General features: G+C 41.5%; 1 protein-coding gene across 4 annotated transcripts in view; it reads left to right on the top strand.

The window, feature by feature from the left end:
* Positions 1–17,374, top strand: part of opcml (opioid binding protein/cell adhesion molecule-like) — a 244,307-nt gene that overhangs the window by 202,049 nt on the left and 24,884 nt on the right. For 2 of the 4 annotated variants that reach the window (XM_074612069.1, XM_074612068.1), the window contains one exon: positions 15,152–15,187. The exons of the other annotated variants lie outside the window; for them this stretch is intronic. In XM_074612069.1, coding sequence (XP_074468170.1) covers positions 15,152–15,187 — 36 coding nt within the window. The remainder of the gene's footprint in view (positions 1–15,151; positions 15,188–17,374) is intronic. 4 annotated transcript variants of the gene reach the window in all.

The raw sequence follows: 17,374 nt of genomic DNA, 5'->3' as shown, positions 1-17,374 counted from the left end.
TATTTTTGTTACGCTGCTTTGCGCGGAGCTGACACCATACCGCCTGCCTGACCGCCTGCTCGCTGTCTCTCCTCCCCGGCTCTCTGAAGCTATGTACCCCGCTGTTGCCTGCCAAAGACAGCGGTGCCAGTGGACCGCCGGTACAATAACCTTATATTTTGATATCATAAAAATGTTAATAAAACTTACCCGAATTCGCGTTATTACTACTGACACTCTTGTAGTATTTCGTCACAACGTCTGCTGTATTAGCCATGTGTTTACTGTTTATTTGCATATAGAGCGGGGAAGTGGAAACGCATTCTAACGCCAGGTTTGAGCAGACGTACTTAAAGTTGCCCACTTGTGATCCGATCACTGAGGACGCATCTTAAGGGCCTGATTCTATAAGCACATGTGGAGCCCTGTACACCAAGGAGGCCCTGTCATTCCTGTGCCACTCGCTGAAGAGGGTGTTGGATGCCTGACAGCGAGGGACGCTGCGTTATATACCGTAGGGTCCGCACATATTCGGGTAGGCAACTCCGAATTGGCTGACTGCGTTAATGCAAAATTCAGTGGGGGAATGTGTGTGCCCACTGAATTTTGGAGGAGGGCATTACCCATCAGAGGGCTTTGCATGTGCTTATAGAACAATGGTTACAATAACGTAACCTTCGTCACTCCACACCTACCCTGAGCTGAAGCATAGCAGCAAGAGTAGTGGCACATGAAGCAATAGAATCACACTAGAAAGGTAATATACAGACGTCCGTTGCCAGGGAGCCTGGTATGATGTGTTTATGTGTGTGTGTGTGTGTGTGTGTGTGTGTGTGTGTGTGTGTGTGTGTGTGTGTGTGTGTGTTATTGTCAACAGGGAAGATAATGGGTTATCTTCCTTGACATTTGTCTGAGTTGCACTAATGAAAAGAGACTATGTGGGGAGATGTTTGGGCAACCGAAGAAATTCTCGCTGGCAGTCAGAATCTTAAATGTTTTTTTGCTGCAGAGTGGCATTTCCCCGACTTGCTCCTCACCGTTTGCTTTTCATGTTTGTCACCAGCGATAATGGACTGTTCCCTCAGAGGATAGTGTTTGTGTCTGTTAGTACAGCACTAAAGAGAGCAGTCTTCTCCCCGAGTTAAACCGCATTTCTAGAAAGTCTCAAATCTGCAATGTAACTGCTTTCCCATTTTGATCGTTATTTTTCCGTGGCATATCATTTAAAATGTTCACACCCGCATGGTGTCAGGAACATGAGCAAATGTACTGTAGCAGCTGATGATGCAGAAAGATGCCTCTCCTTTCACTATGAAAATGACAAGTGACGTGAGAAAATTGGCTCCAGCGAACATGGGAGAAATATGGAAATACTGAAACAATATCAAAGTTGCGCTGCCTAATTTGAGCCTGAAGTTTGTTAACAAAATCTAAACTGGGTTATTGTCAGATTCCCCGTCACAGTTTAATATGACTCTTGTTTCCACTGCACTGTTGAATGAAGGGAGACTCTACAGTATATGCCAATAAATCCTCCAATACAGATCGTGACATAAGTAAGAGATGTGCGGAGAGCCATAAATGTGTAGCCTCTACGGTCGTTTACTTAATGTCAATTTAAATCTCACCTTTATTTTGTGCACTGCAAGACTCAGTCCCTATTTCAACTCAGTGGAGACTATATAAATTATTCAGCGGTGTCCACTGAATCTCTGGCTGCTGGCCACTAAAAGGATTTGAAGATATATGGTTGGGGGAAAACAGTTTATTCAGGGGACAATGTGATATGGATCCCTTCGACCCATTAAGACTCATTAAAGTGGATAGGTTGTGAATGTAAACTCTCTCAGATGTCAGTTTGTGCCTTTCTTTTCAAAATGACTTTGAAAGAAGGCTGTAATGTGTGCTGTCCTTTAGAAGTGCTGTGACTGAGTGGTATTGTTATTTGATATCAGTTACAGTGTAAAGTCACAACAGAAACAACAAACACTGGATCTCCAGTTGTGGTGGTTTTTACAACCCATTCTCATTCCAAACCTGTCACATATCAGGACGCTTGGTCAGGACCCCTTCACGTCACTTTCTAATGCACCGGGTAGCCCAGCGCGTCAAACTATGATGCTCCACTACAGTCGCAGTAAACACTTAAACGTTAACATGAATTCAAACAAAAACACTTTTAGGTTTTGGGCAGCAAAACCACTTAGAAAAAACATCATGGTTGGGTTTAAAATGACTACGTGCTGCCAGCTATACCACGCACCCTTCAGCGAGCGGCGCAGGAGTGCCTGGGCCCCCTTGGTAGAGGGCTCTACCTGTGCTCACGGCCGGGACAGAGAGCAGTGCGTGATGGCTGCCTCGCTCAACTGCTTCGTGTCCCACGCGTGTGGTGTCCACACCAACACCTTGATTCTCTAGAGGACACGCATCTCTACACGCAGCTGAGGCGTACCTGAGCCATGCTACTCACAGGGGCTGTGTGGCTGCTCTAACCTGTTAACATGGACACTGAAATAAAAAACAACAGGTTCCGCAGCCACCACACGCTGCTGACGTTCGCTGTGTGGACGGGGCGTTATAGAACTAGGGTTACAATATGGTAATCTTCGTTCTAATTCACACAGGCTCCGCCCTCAACTGGAATCTATGGGTACCGTGGGTGAAGCCCGATGGATGTACGCCCTACCACGACACCACATCAACCGAACCACAACGCAGCCCACTTATACTTCTTTATAACCTAGGCCGCCACAGAGGAAAAGTCTGGGGCCCTAGCCACCTCAGATAGCCACAACTCATCTGGGTAAAGCCATGATCTAACCCTGCATTTAGTGTAAAGCTCTTTGAGTGGTTGGAAGACTAGAAAGGCGCTTTACGCCATGTGATGCTGTGCTCATGAACATCATATCTGCCATGTAACAAAATGTTCACTTTATTGTTTTTGAGTTTAAAACAAATATATTTTCTTTTTTTTCCTACAGAGCTGGTTTTATTTATTTTTTTTTCAGATTTTGAGTCCTGACAAGTGAATTGTGAGATGTGAAGGCTAATCGATGGAAGAATGTCGTGATGAGTGTCATTCAAAGTGTTGTACAGCAGAAATGAATGGCACACTGTTCGCAATGATGTTGCCTTCCAATAAGAACAATACACCGGCATCGCCTGCTGACACTGGAGAAGCAGTTATTACTGGGAGAAGAAAAAAGCATGTGAGCAGGTGTTTCTCACTGAAAAATGGAACAAAATTACATTTCATGACTCTTCACAATGTGCCGCCCACACGGGAAAAAAGCCTCACGTATTCTGTGTTTTTAGACGAGGTGTAGAAGACACAGGCCCGTTTGATTGCGAGTTCCATTATTCATCAAAATTGGAGGAGAAGTGATTTTTAGTGCGTTTCAAACCGACAGCTCCAATATCCCAACATCAATCCATAAATACGAGCCTCTAATCTTGGATCGGTGCTGGCAGTAACTGTTTTTAGGAGAAAATCGGCTCATCTCTCTTCATGGTTTACCTACAAAACTGTTCATTTCAGTGACAAGACCCGTCACATGGAAATAAAGAGCTGAATGAAATAGCAAGCGTATCCTATATAGTGCATTATGTGGGAAATAATGAATGTCTTTGACCGACTGACTCACCATCGCTGACACATACATATGCAAGGGGTGGTGTGCAGTTGGCATCATGTCTCTCATCATGTTTACAAATGCTTCCAGATAGAAAGATGGCCATTGTGTCATTTGGTTTAGCATTTGGGGGAAATTGTTGCTCGTAGTATTACACAATGAGACATCAACATATTTTAAATAGTCACAGTATTTACTGGAGAGATTATACAGTTTAATATAGTGCTAATGCTTAGCCCCCTATTCTCAGTTCCCTTACAGCTTAGCTTATGAGGCTAACCTATGACACACAGGGTAATATTACCTTTGCTTTTCCGTGACCTGCTCTCTCCACTGAGCCTCAGAGTCAGGTCTTGAAAGGTGACCCCCAATGAAGATGTGACTCGGTACCTGTGTTCACACATACTGAGTAGAGCTGCAGGAAATAGCCAAGTGAAGTAGAACATGTTGCGCTGTGCAAGCAGAATGCAAACAGTTTTTTCAAGCAGATATCTTATATTAGTATCTCGTTGACAACCCCTTTGCATGCAGGAATTTCCAGTCAGTTGCTTTCGACCTCCTCGAAGCTATTCTTTGCAACCATTCCAATGCCTCTCAAGCTAGGCAACTCCAAACTCTCATTTGCAACAACTTTAGCCTCTTCTGCAGACCCTCTCCTGCTATTACGACCTGCTCATATATGTAATGTAACTGCTTCACCCTCTTAGTGTGACCCTCTCCTCCTCCACCAACTTGAGACTACTGTCGTGGAAATGTCCTTATAAGCACTCAGAAATAAACACACTACACTACTCAGAATGAACACACTACTGCAGCGCCTCACTGTAGCCTGGTCTCCTAAAAAATATGTACAAAACTGCATTGTCATTTATGTTTCAAGGGAAACATATTTTCTCCTGAATTGTTTTTTGACATATCACAAATACGTTTCTAATGAGTCCACCAAAGTCCGCACAGGGAGGAAGATAGGGTGGCTAGATATGTCAAACAAATACATATCTTTCATGCAGGAGACCTCTGTTTGTGTCCTGTGTGAAATCAAAAGTCGACGGTGACTAATTTTCACGTCAGTAACTTAAATAATGCAAGAATCATACTTATTTAAAGCCTTATGTTTGCCATGTTATGATTTGAGCATATTGTTTTATGCTAATTGCAGTACCTGTGAGGATTTCTGGACAACATCTGTTGTTGTTTTGTGTTGTTAATTGGTTTACAATAATACATATATGCCTACATTTGCATAAAGCAGCATATTTGTCCACTCCCATGTTGATAAGAGTTTTAAATACTTGACAAATCGTTTGTCCTATGTTTTTTTTATTATCATAAAGCACAAATGTTGCTTTGTTGTATTTTTTTTTCCCAGGAGAGTGCAGTCCAGTCTAGAAAATGCAACTAAAAACGTAATGTAGTTTAAACTTACATGTATTGGATGTGGGTAAAACAGTCCTATTCTCCACTCCCCCTGTAGGTAAGGACATTCTTAATCTCAGCTAAAAACAGGCTGTAATATTCAAATGAAATCATACCCTCAACTCCCCACCCGTCGTCCTCTATTCCATGCCCTTCAACAGCAGCCACCTCCACAAGAAAATTGTCAACTTATGAGAACACGGCAGACACAAGGTTGAAGGGCCAGGGAATTGCATAGTCACAGCTTAATTGGCTGAGAATGTGAATACAAATTACAGTGAGTGGTCAAGCCTGTAAGCCCTGTTAAAGGGTGAAGACTACGTGAAATGGAACAAGACATTATACACCCCCAAACATACAGGACAGGCCTTAGTTTGCCTCTTTACTTTGATCCAATTGCAGCTTCATAGAAATGACATTCAACAACAATTTATAATGAGCGTTTTGTCATCTGCACATTCCAGAGGTTTAACAGACTGGTCTCCTGAGGTGCAGTCATTGGTGTGCAGAAAGAAGAGCAGTGGGGAGAGTACACTTTGCTGGGGCACGCCAGTGACGATGGTCTGGGTGCTGGATGTGATTTCCCCCAGCCTCACCTGCTGCCTCCAGGTCTGTCAGGAGGTTTGTGATCTGCTGACAGATGGAGGCTGGGACGGTGAGCTGGCTGAGTTTGGAGCGGAGGATGTCTGGGTTTATTGGTGTTGAATGCCGAGCTGAAGTCAATAAACAGGATCCTTGCGTATGTCTCTCCGGGGAGTCGAGGTGCTTTATTATATTATAGTCCGGTCCCATTCTGACTGCAATCATCCACCGACCTGTTTGCTCTCTAGGCAAACTGCGGGGGGTCCAGCAGGGGGCCTGTGATGTCCTTCAGGTGGGCCAAGACCAGTCTCTCAAAGGACCACAGACGTCAGGGGGACATCTGTGGTCGTCTGTGGGGGGGCGGGGGTCGCAGGTGGTTGTCTGATGTTGGAGCAGTTGAGGGGTGTGAATGTGGTCTTATTAATGGGACTGTACAGTGTGGGGGGGGAAGGTCTCCTGTAGTTGGTGATGTCCTGCAGGCCCGTCCACACGGACGCAGTTTTTGCATTTTGTTCTTTCTTTTTTTCTACAGATGTACATGCTTCTATTGGGCAATCACTATAGGAAGCTTTCATTAAGTGTTTTATATCAAAGATATATTTTGGGACCTTGAGTTGTCATAAAGACTTGGCATCTCACCCAGGTCAGTGTTTCTAGTTCATCTCTTTTAGGTCTTACTTTATCATCACTTAAATCATGTGGAACACATACAAAGAAACGGCACTGCCTGTTTTGTGGCCACGGAACTGGACATACTTAAAGGGGTAGTGATGTAAAGATCAAGCGCCTTCCACCATTATACCTCCTGCTGCAGGTAAAGGCAGTCTCATAGGATTAAGATATCCAGCATTCATTCATTCATTCATTGAGGTAGTAGTAGTAGTAGTAGTAAAGTAAGGTTGTGAATGCAAGCAGTTTCTAAGTTCAAGACCTTTGGCTAACATGACGGTGTAAGAACTGAGAACTATTCATTGCAATTAAAAGTGTGATCTTTATCATGACAAAGTGTACCCATGTCAGAGAATTGAGTTTAACAAGTATGAATCTCTATGCCACAATATATTGCAAGTAAAACACAATAACTATAAAAATGCAGCTACTCTTGCTTCTCTCATATAAAATTGGGTCAAAAAATTGGCGCCTGATTGCCACCAAATAAAGAATTCACTGGCACTGAGAATCAAATGTTCCTCACACAACAGAGTGAAACAAAAAATAATCTGCTTCATGAATATTCATGTCATTTTTAACTTTAAAAATGAGGATTTGGAGAGACCGCTGTTGCATTTTAAAAGTTTTAATGCTTATAACAAGGTGATGTTGAAGAACACAATATAAAATTTAAATGTATTTCACTTTTCATACTGCTTTCATTTGCTTTTATATAAAAAAGAAGATGACATAGCAACAAATAGGCAAGGTGTTAAACACTAGAGGATTTCTTAGAAGGAGGTATTTCAGCCCATTCTCATTCCCAGGGCGTCAAATACCGACGCGTTGTCACGGCCTCGTTAAGAGCCTAGCGGCCGGCACTTTACACAAGCTGTATATCAAATCTAACACCAAGGTTCCTCCAAAAGCACCCATCTGGTTCCTCTGGCATATTCCAATGCTATTATTCCATCATATACACTAATCTTAATTATTGCATATGTTAATGACTTTGCCTGCCTGATTGTAAACATGTTGTGAATTATTGTAAAGGAGAATCAGGCTTCTAGTGTGTTTTCGCCCACACAGTCTGTAAACAGTTATTAATATTTAAAACCATGCCTTCCTGACTGATAAAAACTTTTGTAATTAATTCATAGACCTTATTTACTATTTATTTATTGACACCTTTACTGTAAGGTTCATCAAGACATGCCACCATGATGGTTAATGTATAAATGCACTCTTATGCAGTGGAAATAAATGAGGTTATTTTAAAGGTCCCAGGTTTTATCTAGCCCGTGTATTGATTTTAAATTAAATTATTTATAAAATAAACCTACTATGCCAAAAAGAACGCTGAAATAACAAAACATGTGAATCACTTGACTCAAATCATGTGAATCTAGTTAATCAATCATCCATCGTTATATACAGTCTAAGAATAATAAAATAATAACATATGTAAGGGGATAAAGCACTTGCTCTGCGTGTTAGATTGACAGTAGGGGCACCAGTCCACAGAACACTTGCATGTGTCCTTTTGGACGACAACGACAAACAACCCATTTTGTCATTCTATTGTAGGACTTGTTTTTAGGGGCCGTGAACTACAGTTCAGGTCAAACTCCCCATTAGTAGTAGAAACTACCCAACTAGCCTTCACTACATGGGGACATCACATGCAAACCTTTTATGCAGACACAAAATCTCCAGATAATCTTTGTGACGATAGAAATCTGTATTAATATACCCCTGAAATATTACTAAATTCTAATTTGCTTGGTAACTTTTCACTGAACAAGCGGGTACAAGCGGCCGAAATGGGTTTCCTCAGGAGGGTGGCTGGCGTCTCCCTTAGAGATAGGGTGAGAAGCTCAGTCATCCGTGAGGGACTCGGAGTAGAGCCGCTGCTCCTTTGCGTCGAAAGGAGCCAGCTGAGGTGGTTCGGGCATCTAGTAAGGATGCCTCCTGGGCGCCTCCCTTGGGAGGTGTTCCAGGCACAACCAGCTGGGAGGAGACCACGGGGAAGACCCAGGACTAGGTGGAGAGATTATATCTCTACTCTGGCCTGGGAACGCCTCGGGATCCCCCAGTCAGAGCTGGTTAATGTGGCCCGGGAAAGGGAAGTTTGGGGTCCCCTGCTGGAGCTGTTGCCCCCACGACCCGATCCCGGATAAGCGGTTGAAGATGGATTGATGGACTTTTCACTGAGGTCACAGTGTAGGATCATCAGGTATAGTACGGTCTCCCTGGAGCTGCTATACAGATTCACAATCAAGTTCCCCATTTAGAGAAACGTCCATCCTCTCATCTCAACACCATCCCCAAATACACACAAGAGGACGAATGCATAATGTATAACATACTCGATGGACACTTTAATTCCGAGAGAAAGTTTGTGACGAGAGTGGAATCTTTTTTTAGCTTTGCACTTTTGTGTGGGATTGCAGTGTGCGTTACTATTCCTCGGCACCAGGGATTAAATGTTCAAAAACAAGGAAAAATACAATACGGTTTGTGACCCATTTTAAGTGCTGAGGGAGGGCTTTTTTTTTTTTTTTTTTTTCAAATTCAGCCTTTAGTTTAGACAGCAGTGGCTCTGTGGCAGATGACATCCCAGGCATTATGTGAACAGCATTCTTATAGGCCAACGGGAGAGGGAAGCTCCTGTCTTATGCAAGTAAATTCCCCCCTGAAACCTATTTTAGAACATTTGGCAGTTATCATTAAAAAAAAAAAAAGAGGTCAAATGGTCATGTTCAGTCTCTCACAGTTGCGATACAGAAGGATATCATGTCTGTAGAAAGATCACTGTGGTACTTTAAGCCAATTACTATAAATCAGACAGGGTCTAGCTTTGGGAACATGTCTAGAGATGCTGATCGTCAGCCAGACAGACAAAACACAGCGTTGGCTAGTGAAAATAAAACATATGACATTAGAGGAAAGCATTTCCCAATAACCTGTTGTGTGGCCTGTGTACTTTTGGGAAGTCTCCAAGCAAGCTTTCTTTTCAAATTTATTGGCCAAATGCACTTCTAAAATCACAGCGTGGGAGTGTGGGGGGGATTGTTTGGCTGTTAGAGGTGGCAAAAGCAGTCCGCAGTTGTGTGAGTACAGCATGCTGATGTAGGTATGTGTTTGCTTTGCAGTGAACCTGGAGGGCTCACTCAAACTTTCTGTTTCACCCCACCACCCACACAAGGCGCAAAAGGCTGTGAGAAAGAAGTGCAAAGCATTCAGAAAAAGTACGGACGAGGGTTAGTGAAAAAGGAAGAGGGTCTGAGTGTAGCGAGTCTGTGAGTGAGAAACAGCGAGGAGGAACAGAGGGGCACAGCGGGCTAAAGGAAAGATTAGTGCACCAAGGAGCTCCCAATTTGCTCATAGTGCCGTCTTATCCGGAGCATTTTGCAAGTAAAAGCCATCAGAACGTCTCGGACAGGTGCAGACTGTTCCGAATGAATGGCTTCTGCTCTCCTGTCCTTAATCATTAATCACAAAACCAATGCGAGTCATTTTCTCCTTGAAACTAAATCATTAATAACACATAGTAGGTGGACATTTGCACTCACACCTGTTTCCCTTTGCCAAAGTGGCAGAGGGGAGGGATCAGTTCACACCGTCTTATCTTGTGACTGAGGGTTAGGAGGAATAATGTTTCCTAATTAATTGCTATATATCAACATAATGACTTGTTGAACTACTTTGTAGAGGGGGTTTTATCTGGAGGGAGTCTGGTTTAATTCATTTCAATGAGACGTTATGAAATGCTTAGTAGTGGCGGCTTTGCTTATCAAAGATCACTGATGAAATTCAATGCACATTTCTGTACTCTCATACACAAAAACCCTGCCCCAATTAGACTTTCAAGGAGATAAAAACAGATAATAAGACCATTATCTTGCATTTGGTCTGTGAAACAAGGATACTCATTATATTTTAAACAAGCAATTATTTTCAACTTGAATGTAACGAAAACTGCCGTCCATTACACACCACAGGGTTGCTATAGGGACGTGACCCGCCAATGTTTTAAAGGTCCCATATTGTAAAAAGTGAGATTTTCATGTCTTTTATATCATAAAGCAGGTTTAAGTGATATATAAATACTGTGAAAGTATCAAAACACTCAATCCGTTGAGAAATATACAGAGCCCGTATTCAGAAACTCTGCATTTGAAACAAGCTGTCAGGATTACTGTCAATTTGTGATGTCACAAATATACAATATTTAGACCATTTCACAGTCTTAAACATAAACATACTAAATGTGTCTCAGTTTATTTTCTGTTGCAGTGTATGTGAATGACATCAGCTGACAGGATGTCAACATTGACCCGAGCTGTTTCCTAGCAACGCACTTTCGTTGAAAAGCGCTAAAACGGAGCCTTTCAGACAGAGCATGAATACAGGTATATTCAGACAGACTACATGAGAAAAATGAGTTTTTTGAACATTAAAGCATGTAAACATGTTCTAGTAGAAACTAAAAATACAAACATGAACCTGAAAATGAGCTTGAACTGTCCCCTTTAATCCTCCACTGGGAAACTTTCCCTCCAGAATCAGTGGAGGTGTTCCTCTCCTGCTCACTGAACTGTAAGCATCTGAGTAGTTAGAAAACTCAGGTAGATATCACAAGTAATTTAGGCATTAAGGGCACAGGATTCTTACGGTGTCTGTTTCTAATCAAGAGCTGTTGCTCTGCATACTCATGCTCATGCTCAGAATCCTCCACTGCTTTGGGATGCAGAGGATACCATGCCTTGAGTGCCCTGCTTTCACCTCTACAACAGCTTGTTTCACTTCACCAATGCTTTGACTTTCTCTGGTGAGGCATGCACAAATCAAAGTTGATGTTTCCGCACAACACGCATCAATGATTCTAAAAGTTTCCAAAGTTTTGTTTTGTCAGAAAGAGATCCACTAATGCTCTCTTTACGACACCATTCAGCTGGAACATTGAATATTTCCATACAGACCTATTGATGAAGTTCATTTTGCAAAGGAACTAAATAGACTTCCATTATCATTTCATCATCTAACATCATTGACATTCAGCGTTTAACCTTGAGCATGAAATCTCCATAATTAAATCAAAGTAATTACCTTTTTAGTCATTTATAAATGTTCAAAGCCTTCTTTTTAAAAACAAACAAATCATATTGATATTGTCAAACTGACATTAGAATGCAAACAGTGCCAGCTGTATGTCCTCAGTGTTTACTTGTGTACTGATATGGTCAAAACGTTATAACCAACAAGAAACAAATGTGTAGCACGTTAATGTGCGTCGTGATTCAAATCATGATATAACGGAAAATAACTGAACATTTACTGTTGCAGTGGATGGGTTTACATTGTAATTAATGGAACTGTGTGGCAGTATCACACGCCGACTGCTGTGACAAAGCCTCGGTATCTGACGCACTTTGAATGAGAACAGGCTGTTATAATGGTCTTCATGCACTACATGCATGTACTCATCTGGACCCATGAAAGGGAGACATAGCAGTTTGTTTAAGGTCCCAGTGAGACAGTGAAATATGATCCAGGATGTCCAGTTGGAGTAACAGATTACTTAATGCATTTATAGGTTAACAGATGCCAAAACACTGCACAACATCTTTCATCACAAAAATCAATGTAGAAGAAGAAGAAGACATACTTTATTGATCCCCGAGGGGAAATTCAATTTGTTTCACTCTGTTGTTATTTTTACACATTGCACACACACAGGCTCAAAATACACACACACATGCACAAACAGGACCTATATACACATGCATTAATGGATATACGTCAGAGCGAGACGGCTGAACTGGCCACCCTTTGGTTCCCAAGCCGAGTCCCTACAGATGGAGCTACTGCCGCCCTCAGAAACAGTAAACAATAGAAATAAAGAGTTTGTGTTACAAAGTAATCCACCAGGAATTTGCACTTGCAAGTATTTGTCTAAACGCGGCCCACATGTGCAACACCTGCCGATGACTCAGCAGGAGCTGATATAGCGTCAACGAAAAGGAACCTCCAGAAGGAATTACTGCAAATGTTCACAGCAAGATGGGTCATCCCAAATGTTACAAAGGGACAGATGTCTTAAAGGTCCCATATCATGCTCATTTTCAGGTTCATACTTGTATTTTGTGTTTCTACTAGAACATGTTTACATGCTGTAATGTAAAAAAAAAAACTTTATTTTCCTTATATAGTCGGCCTGAATGTGCCTGTATTCACCCTCTGTCTTAAACACCATGTTTTAGCGCATTTCGATGGAATTGCGCCGAAATTGCAAAAGAATTGTGTTGCTAGGCAACAGCTTGGATCCATGTGTACTTCCTGTCAGCTGATGACATTCACATACACTGCAAGCATGAATAAACTGGGACACATTTAGAAGATTTACGTTTAAATCTGTGTAAAGGGTCTAAATATTGTATATTTGTGACATCACAAATTGACAGTAATCCTGACAGCTTGTTTCAAATGCAGAGTTTCTGAATACGAGCTGTGTGTATTTGACTGTGGATTGTGCGTTTCGATACTTTCACAGTATTTTTACAGGGCTTAAGCCTGCTTTATAATAACAAAACATGAACATCTCACTTTTTTATAATATGGGTCCTTTAAATCTCTAATGGTTGATAACTAGGAACCTCAATGATAAATGAAAAGCTTGTTGAAACACGGCGGTGTCGCGGCTCTGCGGGTTACACGGATATACATCGTGCCGCTGTACACATGTACATTTTATGTTGATCCTTTGTTGATGAGGCTGCTTTACTCTTACTGCACATATTACGTACACTATTATGATGACTACTGGTGTGTTGTAGGCCTACGACGGGCAGTGTGCACTTTGTTGGTTGGTGGCAGTCAGTACATGTAGTTAGGCTACTGTGTGTGTGTGCATGTATCTAATAGTAGTATTTCCTTCACCCTTTACTCCTACTCTATGCTTCCTACAAAAATGGAACCGTACACATGTGTCTCGGTATAGACAGCACACGCAGAGCTGTTATTAAAATGAAAGGAGAGGCTTACAGTCAGAAAGTTCCCATATTAAAGTTGTGAAACTGGATAATTTGCCAGGACACATGTTAGCACATATTGTTCTGGTGATAAATGACAGATTGCCTACCTGGTTGCAGAAGGCAAGGTTGAACAGTTAGTAGACTTTAACCACACCTTGTAGGAACTTTAACTGGTCCCAGATGCAGAAGCAGGTGTTTTTAACAGATCTAATCAATAATGCAGCAGTTCCTTGGAGGATGCTCTCCAAGCCCAGCTGGAAGATGCTGCTCAGCTTTTGTTAGTAAATGTACTGTACGTTTGGGGGAAAATGACGGATATACCTCAGCATCCACTCTTTGAACTTCTTTCTTTTGAAATCCTCTACAACACACAGCAGCTCACCAATGAATCAATCTACTATGAAGACTGATGATTGGCCTTTTTCCCAGCCTGAGTTACAGCACTTGCACTTCATAACTTCAGCTCTGAAAGGCTTTTTAATTCAGTCAGTGGTTTTAATTTGAAAGGGCCTGATGAGGGAAAACACCTATTGATTGATCATTGTTCTCAGGAAAGGTCATACATTTGAAATGAATGAGGCGAACGAGGGGAGGAAATGGGAGAATGCTCAGCAATTAGATTATGATGCAGCGGGAGGTAGGGCTGGGGAGGCTTCAAGTGGAATAAACAGCACATTCCGGGAGATAACATGACCCATCATCAAAGGCACGTGGGAGGAAAAGAAAAAATTATTCTGCTGTCATCTGAGCCGGAGCGGTGTGGAGGAAGGAAGGGACGGCATCGTGACTCTGGACTGCTGTTGAGCCTTGCTTATTAGCACAGATAGCTTAAGGGACTGTTTGTTAAATGGTTGTATTGTATAGTTATTTTTTTTTATTGAAGTTTGCACATATTACAGAACCAGGCGAAGTCGCTACTCCTACCATCCATCCCCCTTACCTCCCTCTCCCTCCCATCTTCCCACCCATTTAGACTGACAGGCATGGTAATAAACAGACATATGGTCGGACTGGCAGACAACCAGAGGGTGAGACGTACACATAGTTATGTGAATTGACAGATGAAAAAAAAGCTAGAAAGACAGACACACGATTGGACAGATAGACAGATAGACAGGTGAGCAGTCGGACAAACGGAGCAAAAGATAATGACAGGGAAACGGGGAAAATAAATGCGGGGGAAGATAAATCAGTAAAATAGCAGAAGGCATGGCGGAAAGCAATGGTTGTAGTGAGAGAATAAATACAATAAAAAGCAAATAAATAATAAAAATAAAAAAATAAATTGTAAGTATAAGTAATTGACTCGATAACCCTCACAGTGTTACAGAATTACAGAACAAATAAATAAAGTAAATAACAAAAAAATAATGATTGAGGGTAAATTCAAGGAGATAATAATAATAATGATAATAATAAAAACAGCAGCAATAATAATATAATATAAGTAATAGTAGATTATAATTTTAGATAATAAAAATATATCATTAAAGGTTGCTACATAAACTAATAAATATAAAGTGCATAAGCAGTGGGGCAATGGGATAGGATGCTATGTGGCGTGTATGCCTCTTGTTTAGGGTATTAGTTTATATTATAGAGTACTAAAGACAATTAATGACCACTTTAGTTGATACAAAATAAAAATAAAATGAAATACAGTACCAAGAAAAAAAAAAAGAAACAGTGTGTATGATGGATTAGTTTACAGGAAGATTTAATGAGGTTATAACAGGAGCCCTGTTTTTTTCAAAGTGTTTGGTTTGGTGCTGATGTGAAATTCTTTCCATTGAAATGTGTCCTGTGAGAAGGTTTAACCATCGGGTGATGGTTTATGTGGTTTTTGTTTTCCAGTTCAACAGGATGGTTTTCTTAGCGACAGAAAGGGCAGTGAGTTTGTTTCTGTAGTTTAGGATGGGTGAGGAGAGGGAGAGAGGGATGGAGAGAGAGGTGGATGCTACAGCTCATAATGATGGATATCCTGTCGGTGACCTGTCTGGTGGGAAGAGCCAGGTGGAGTGGAAGTAATTGTCTGACGTGTTCAGTGTGAGCACGTATCTGAATTGATACATCTTGTGTTGAGTAATGTGTGTTGTGTATTGTATTGTATTAGCGGTAGGTTAGTATTGCTCATCACTGTGAAGGCATTCCTGCATATTTGGGTCCAGAAGTTTGTGTTGGGTAGGGAGGGATATTGTTGAATCGTGCACCCATTTCTGCTGAAGTGCACACGCAGCTTGTGTGATGATGTGGTTATTTGTAAGGAGGATTTGCAATTAGCTGTTTGTTTTGGAGATAACGCTCACTGCCTCCATGCTATTTGCTCATTGCATTGGTTGAACTAAGGTCGGGTCTTATTCTTGTTTCTGAGGTGTCTCGCCTTCCCCACGACTTGTGTTTCTTTGTTCATTACTTGTCAAACGTTTAACCAACCCGTTCTCATCCACAGGGCGTCAAACACAGACACTTTGTCACGGCCGTCGGTGTTACCGCCGCACAAAGCACCCTTTTGTGGTGGTAGGAGACGCACCGGGCTTTCCATTAACTACAATGTAAACTCATCCGCGGAAAGTGCTGTGGTGAATAATAGAGTGAGAGAGACACACAGGGCAAAGCGGGAGGCGATGTGGATGGGCACAAGAACACAAGGCTTTCATCCAGGAGACCTCGGTTTGTGTCCGACGTGTTATATTTCACTTTCACTTTACAATCAGCTGTTATTTCATGTCTCGTGTTCACCACATCGTCACATTTGCACTGTTCAAACGTAGTAATTTTAAGCCCAACTATTATGTTTTTTTCCTAAACCTAACTAAGTGGTTTTGTTGCCTAACCCTAAGCAAGACTTTTTGTTTAATTCACAACATTAAGCACGTGTTTTCTAGGACCAAAAAGTGATGATGAGGGGTTGTTAGGCATGTGTTTCGTGCGACGGAAAAGGTGACACCGAGGGATATTGACAAAGCGCCACTATGCAATGAGAACGTGTTATTTAAACTACATTCTGGCAATGTGAAGCCATTTTTTTCACAATTAAGCCGTCATCTTGCCATAATTAGGGCATTGTGAAATAAAGTGTAACCATTTTTCAATATATAATTTGTTATGCTCTGCTGAGAAAGCAAAAATTTTTTATCGCAATATATCAAATTAGACTGTCCCCATTCTGTCAAGACGTGAGAAACCGAGCCAAGGAAGTGGAAGTACTTTTCTTGGCTGTGAATGGATTTTTTTCTTCTTCTTTCTTTTGCTAGGGATGAATGTGGGTCAGAAGCGAGTGTGAGCCCGTCCACGTGACTTTAAATTAGAGGCATCGGAATGAATTGATACCGGATGATTAATCTCTCTCATTTGTTCTGGCGTTGAGCGTTTTGATACGTTTCAACTAAAGCCAGCTGAATGGTACTTTGGGCTTCTGGTGAGTGATACCTGTATATATATTGTATGCAATTTACAATTCTCTGGCAAAATGGCTCATAAGGTCATCCCTCTCTTCTACTACACGTCCTAGGAGTTCTGATTGCTGATTAATCTCCTCTCACATGATGAAAACTGAGAGGCAAAAGATAAAAGCGCTGGCTGTGTTTTCAAACTACTGACTGTCAAAGCAGAACAAATTAGAAATATATGTCACACATCTATTGTTATTAATAAAGATTAAATTCCAGTTAGCTGACGCTTTAATTACACCACTGGATACTGACTGCTAGATAAACTACTACTAAGCCACTGAGCATAATCCAGGCAGGTTTTATTAACATTATTTGGCATCATCTTTTGGAGACATGGTTGCACAAATACTGTAGATCACCAATATCATTTAAAAACAAAAATAGCTCACTTACACTAACAGTTCATGCTATTGCCATGGTTACTAAGAGGTCAGCTGTGAGTGAATGAATACATGTCTGCCCATTTATTTAGCATCTAAAAATTGTTCAGCATAAAATGTGTCTTAAGAGCCATTACCCTTTTTCCACCGAGAGGCCTTTTGCTTTTTAAACTCAATTACATGCCAGCACTCTGTCAGTGGGGGCCCCCTATTTCTTCATGTGAAGAATGTGAAATGGCTAATTC

The sequence above is a fragment of the Sebastes fasciatus genome, chromosome 16 (assembly GCF_043250625.1).
Source record: "Sebastes fasciatus isolate fSebFas1 chromosome 16, fSebFas1.pri, whole genome shotgun sequence".
NCBI classification, from domain to species: Eukaryota; Metazoa; Chordata; class Actinopteri; order Perciformes; family Sebastidae; genus Sebastes; species Sebastes fasciatus.
The sequence above is the reverse complement of the archived record's forward strand: the minus strand, read 5'-3'. Positions and strand labels throughout refer to the sequence as shown.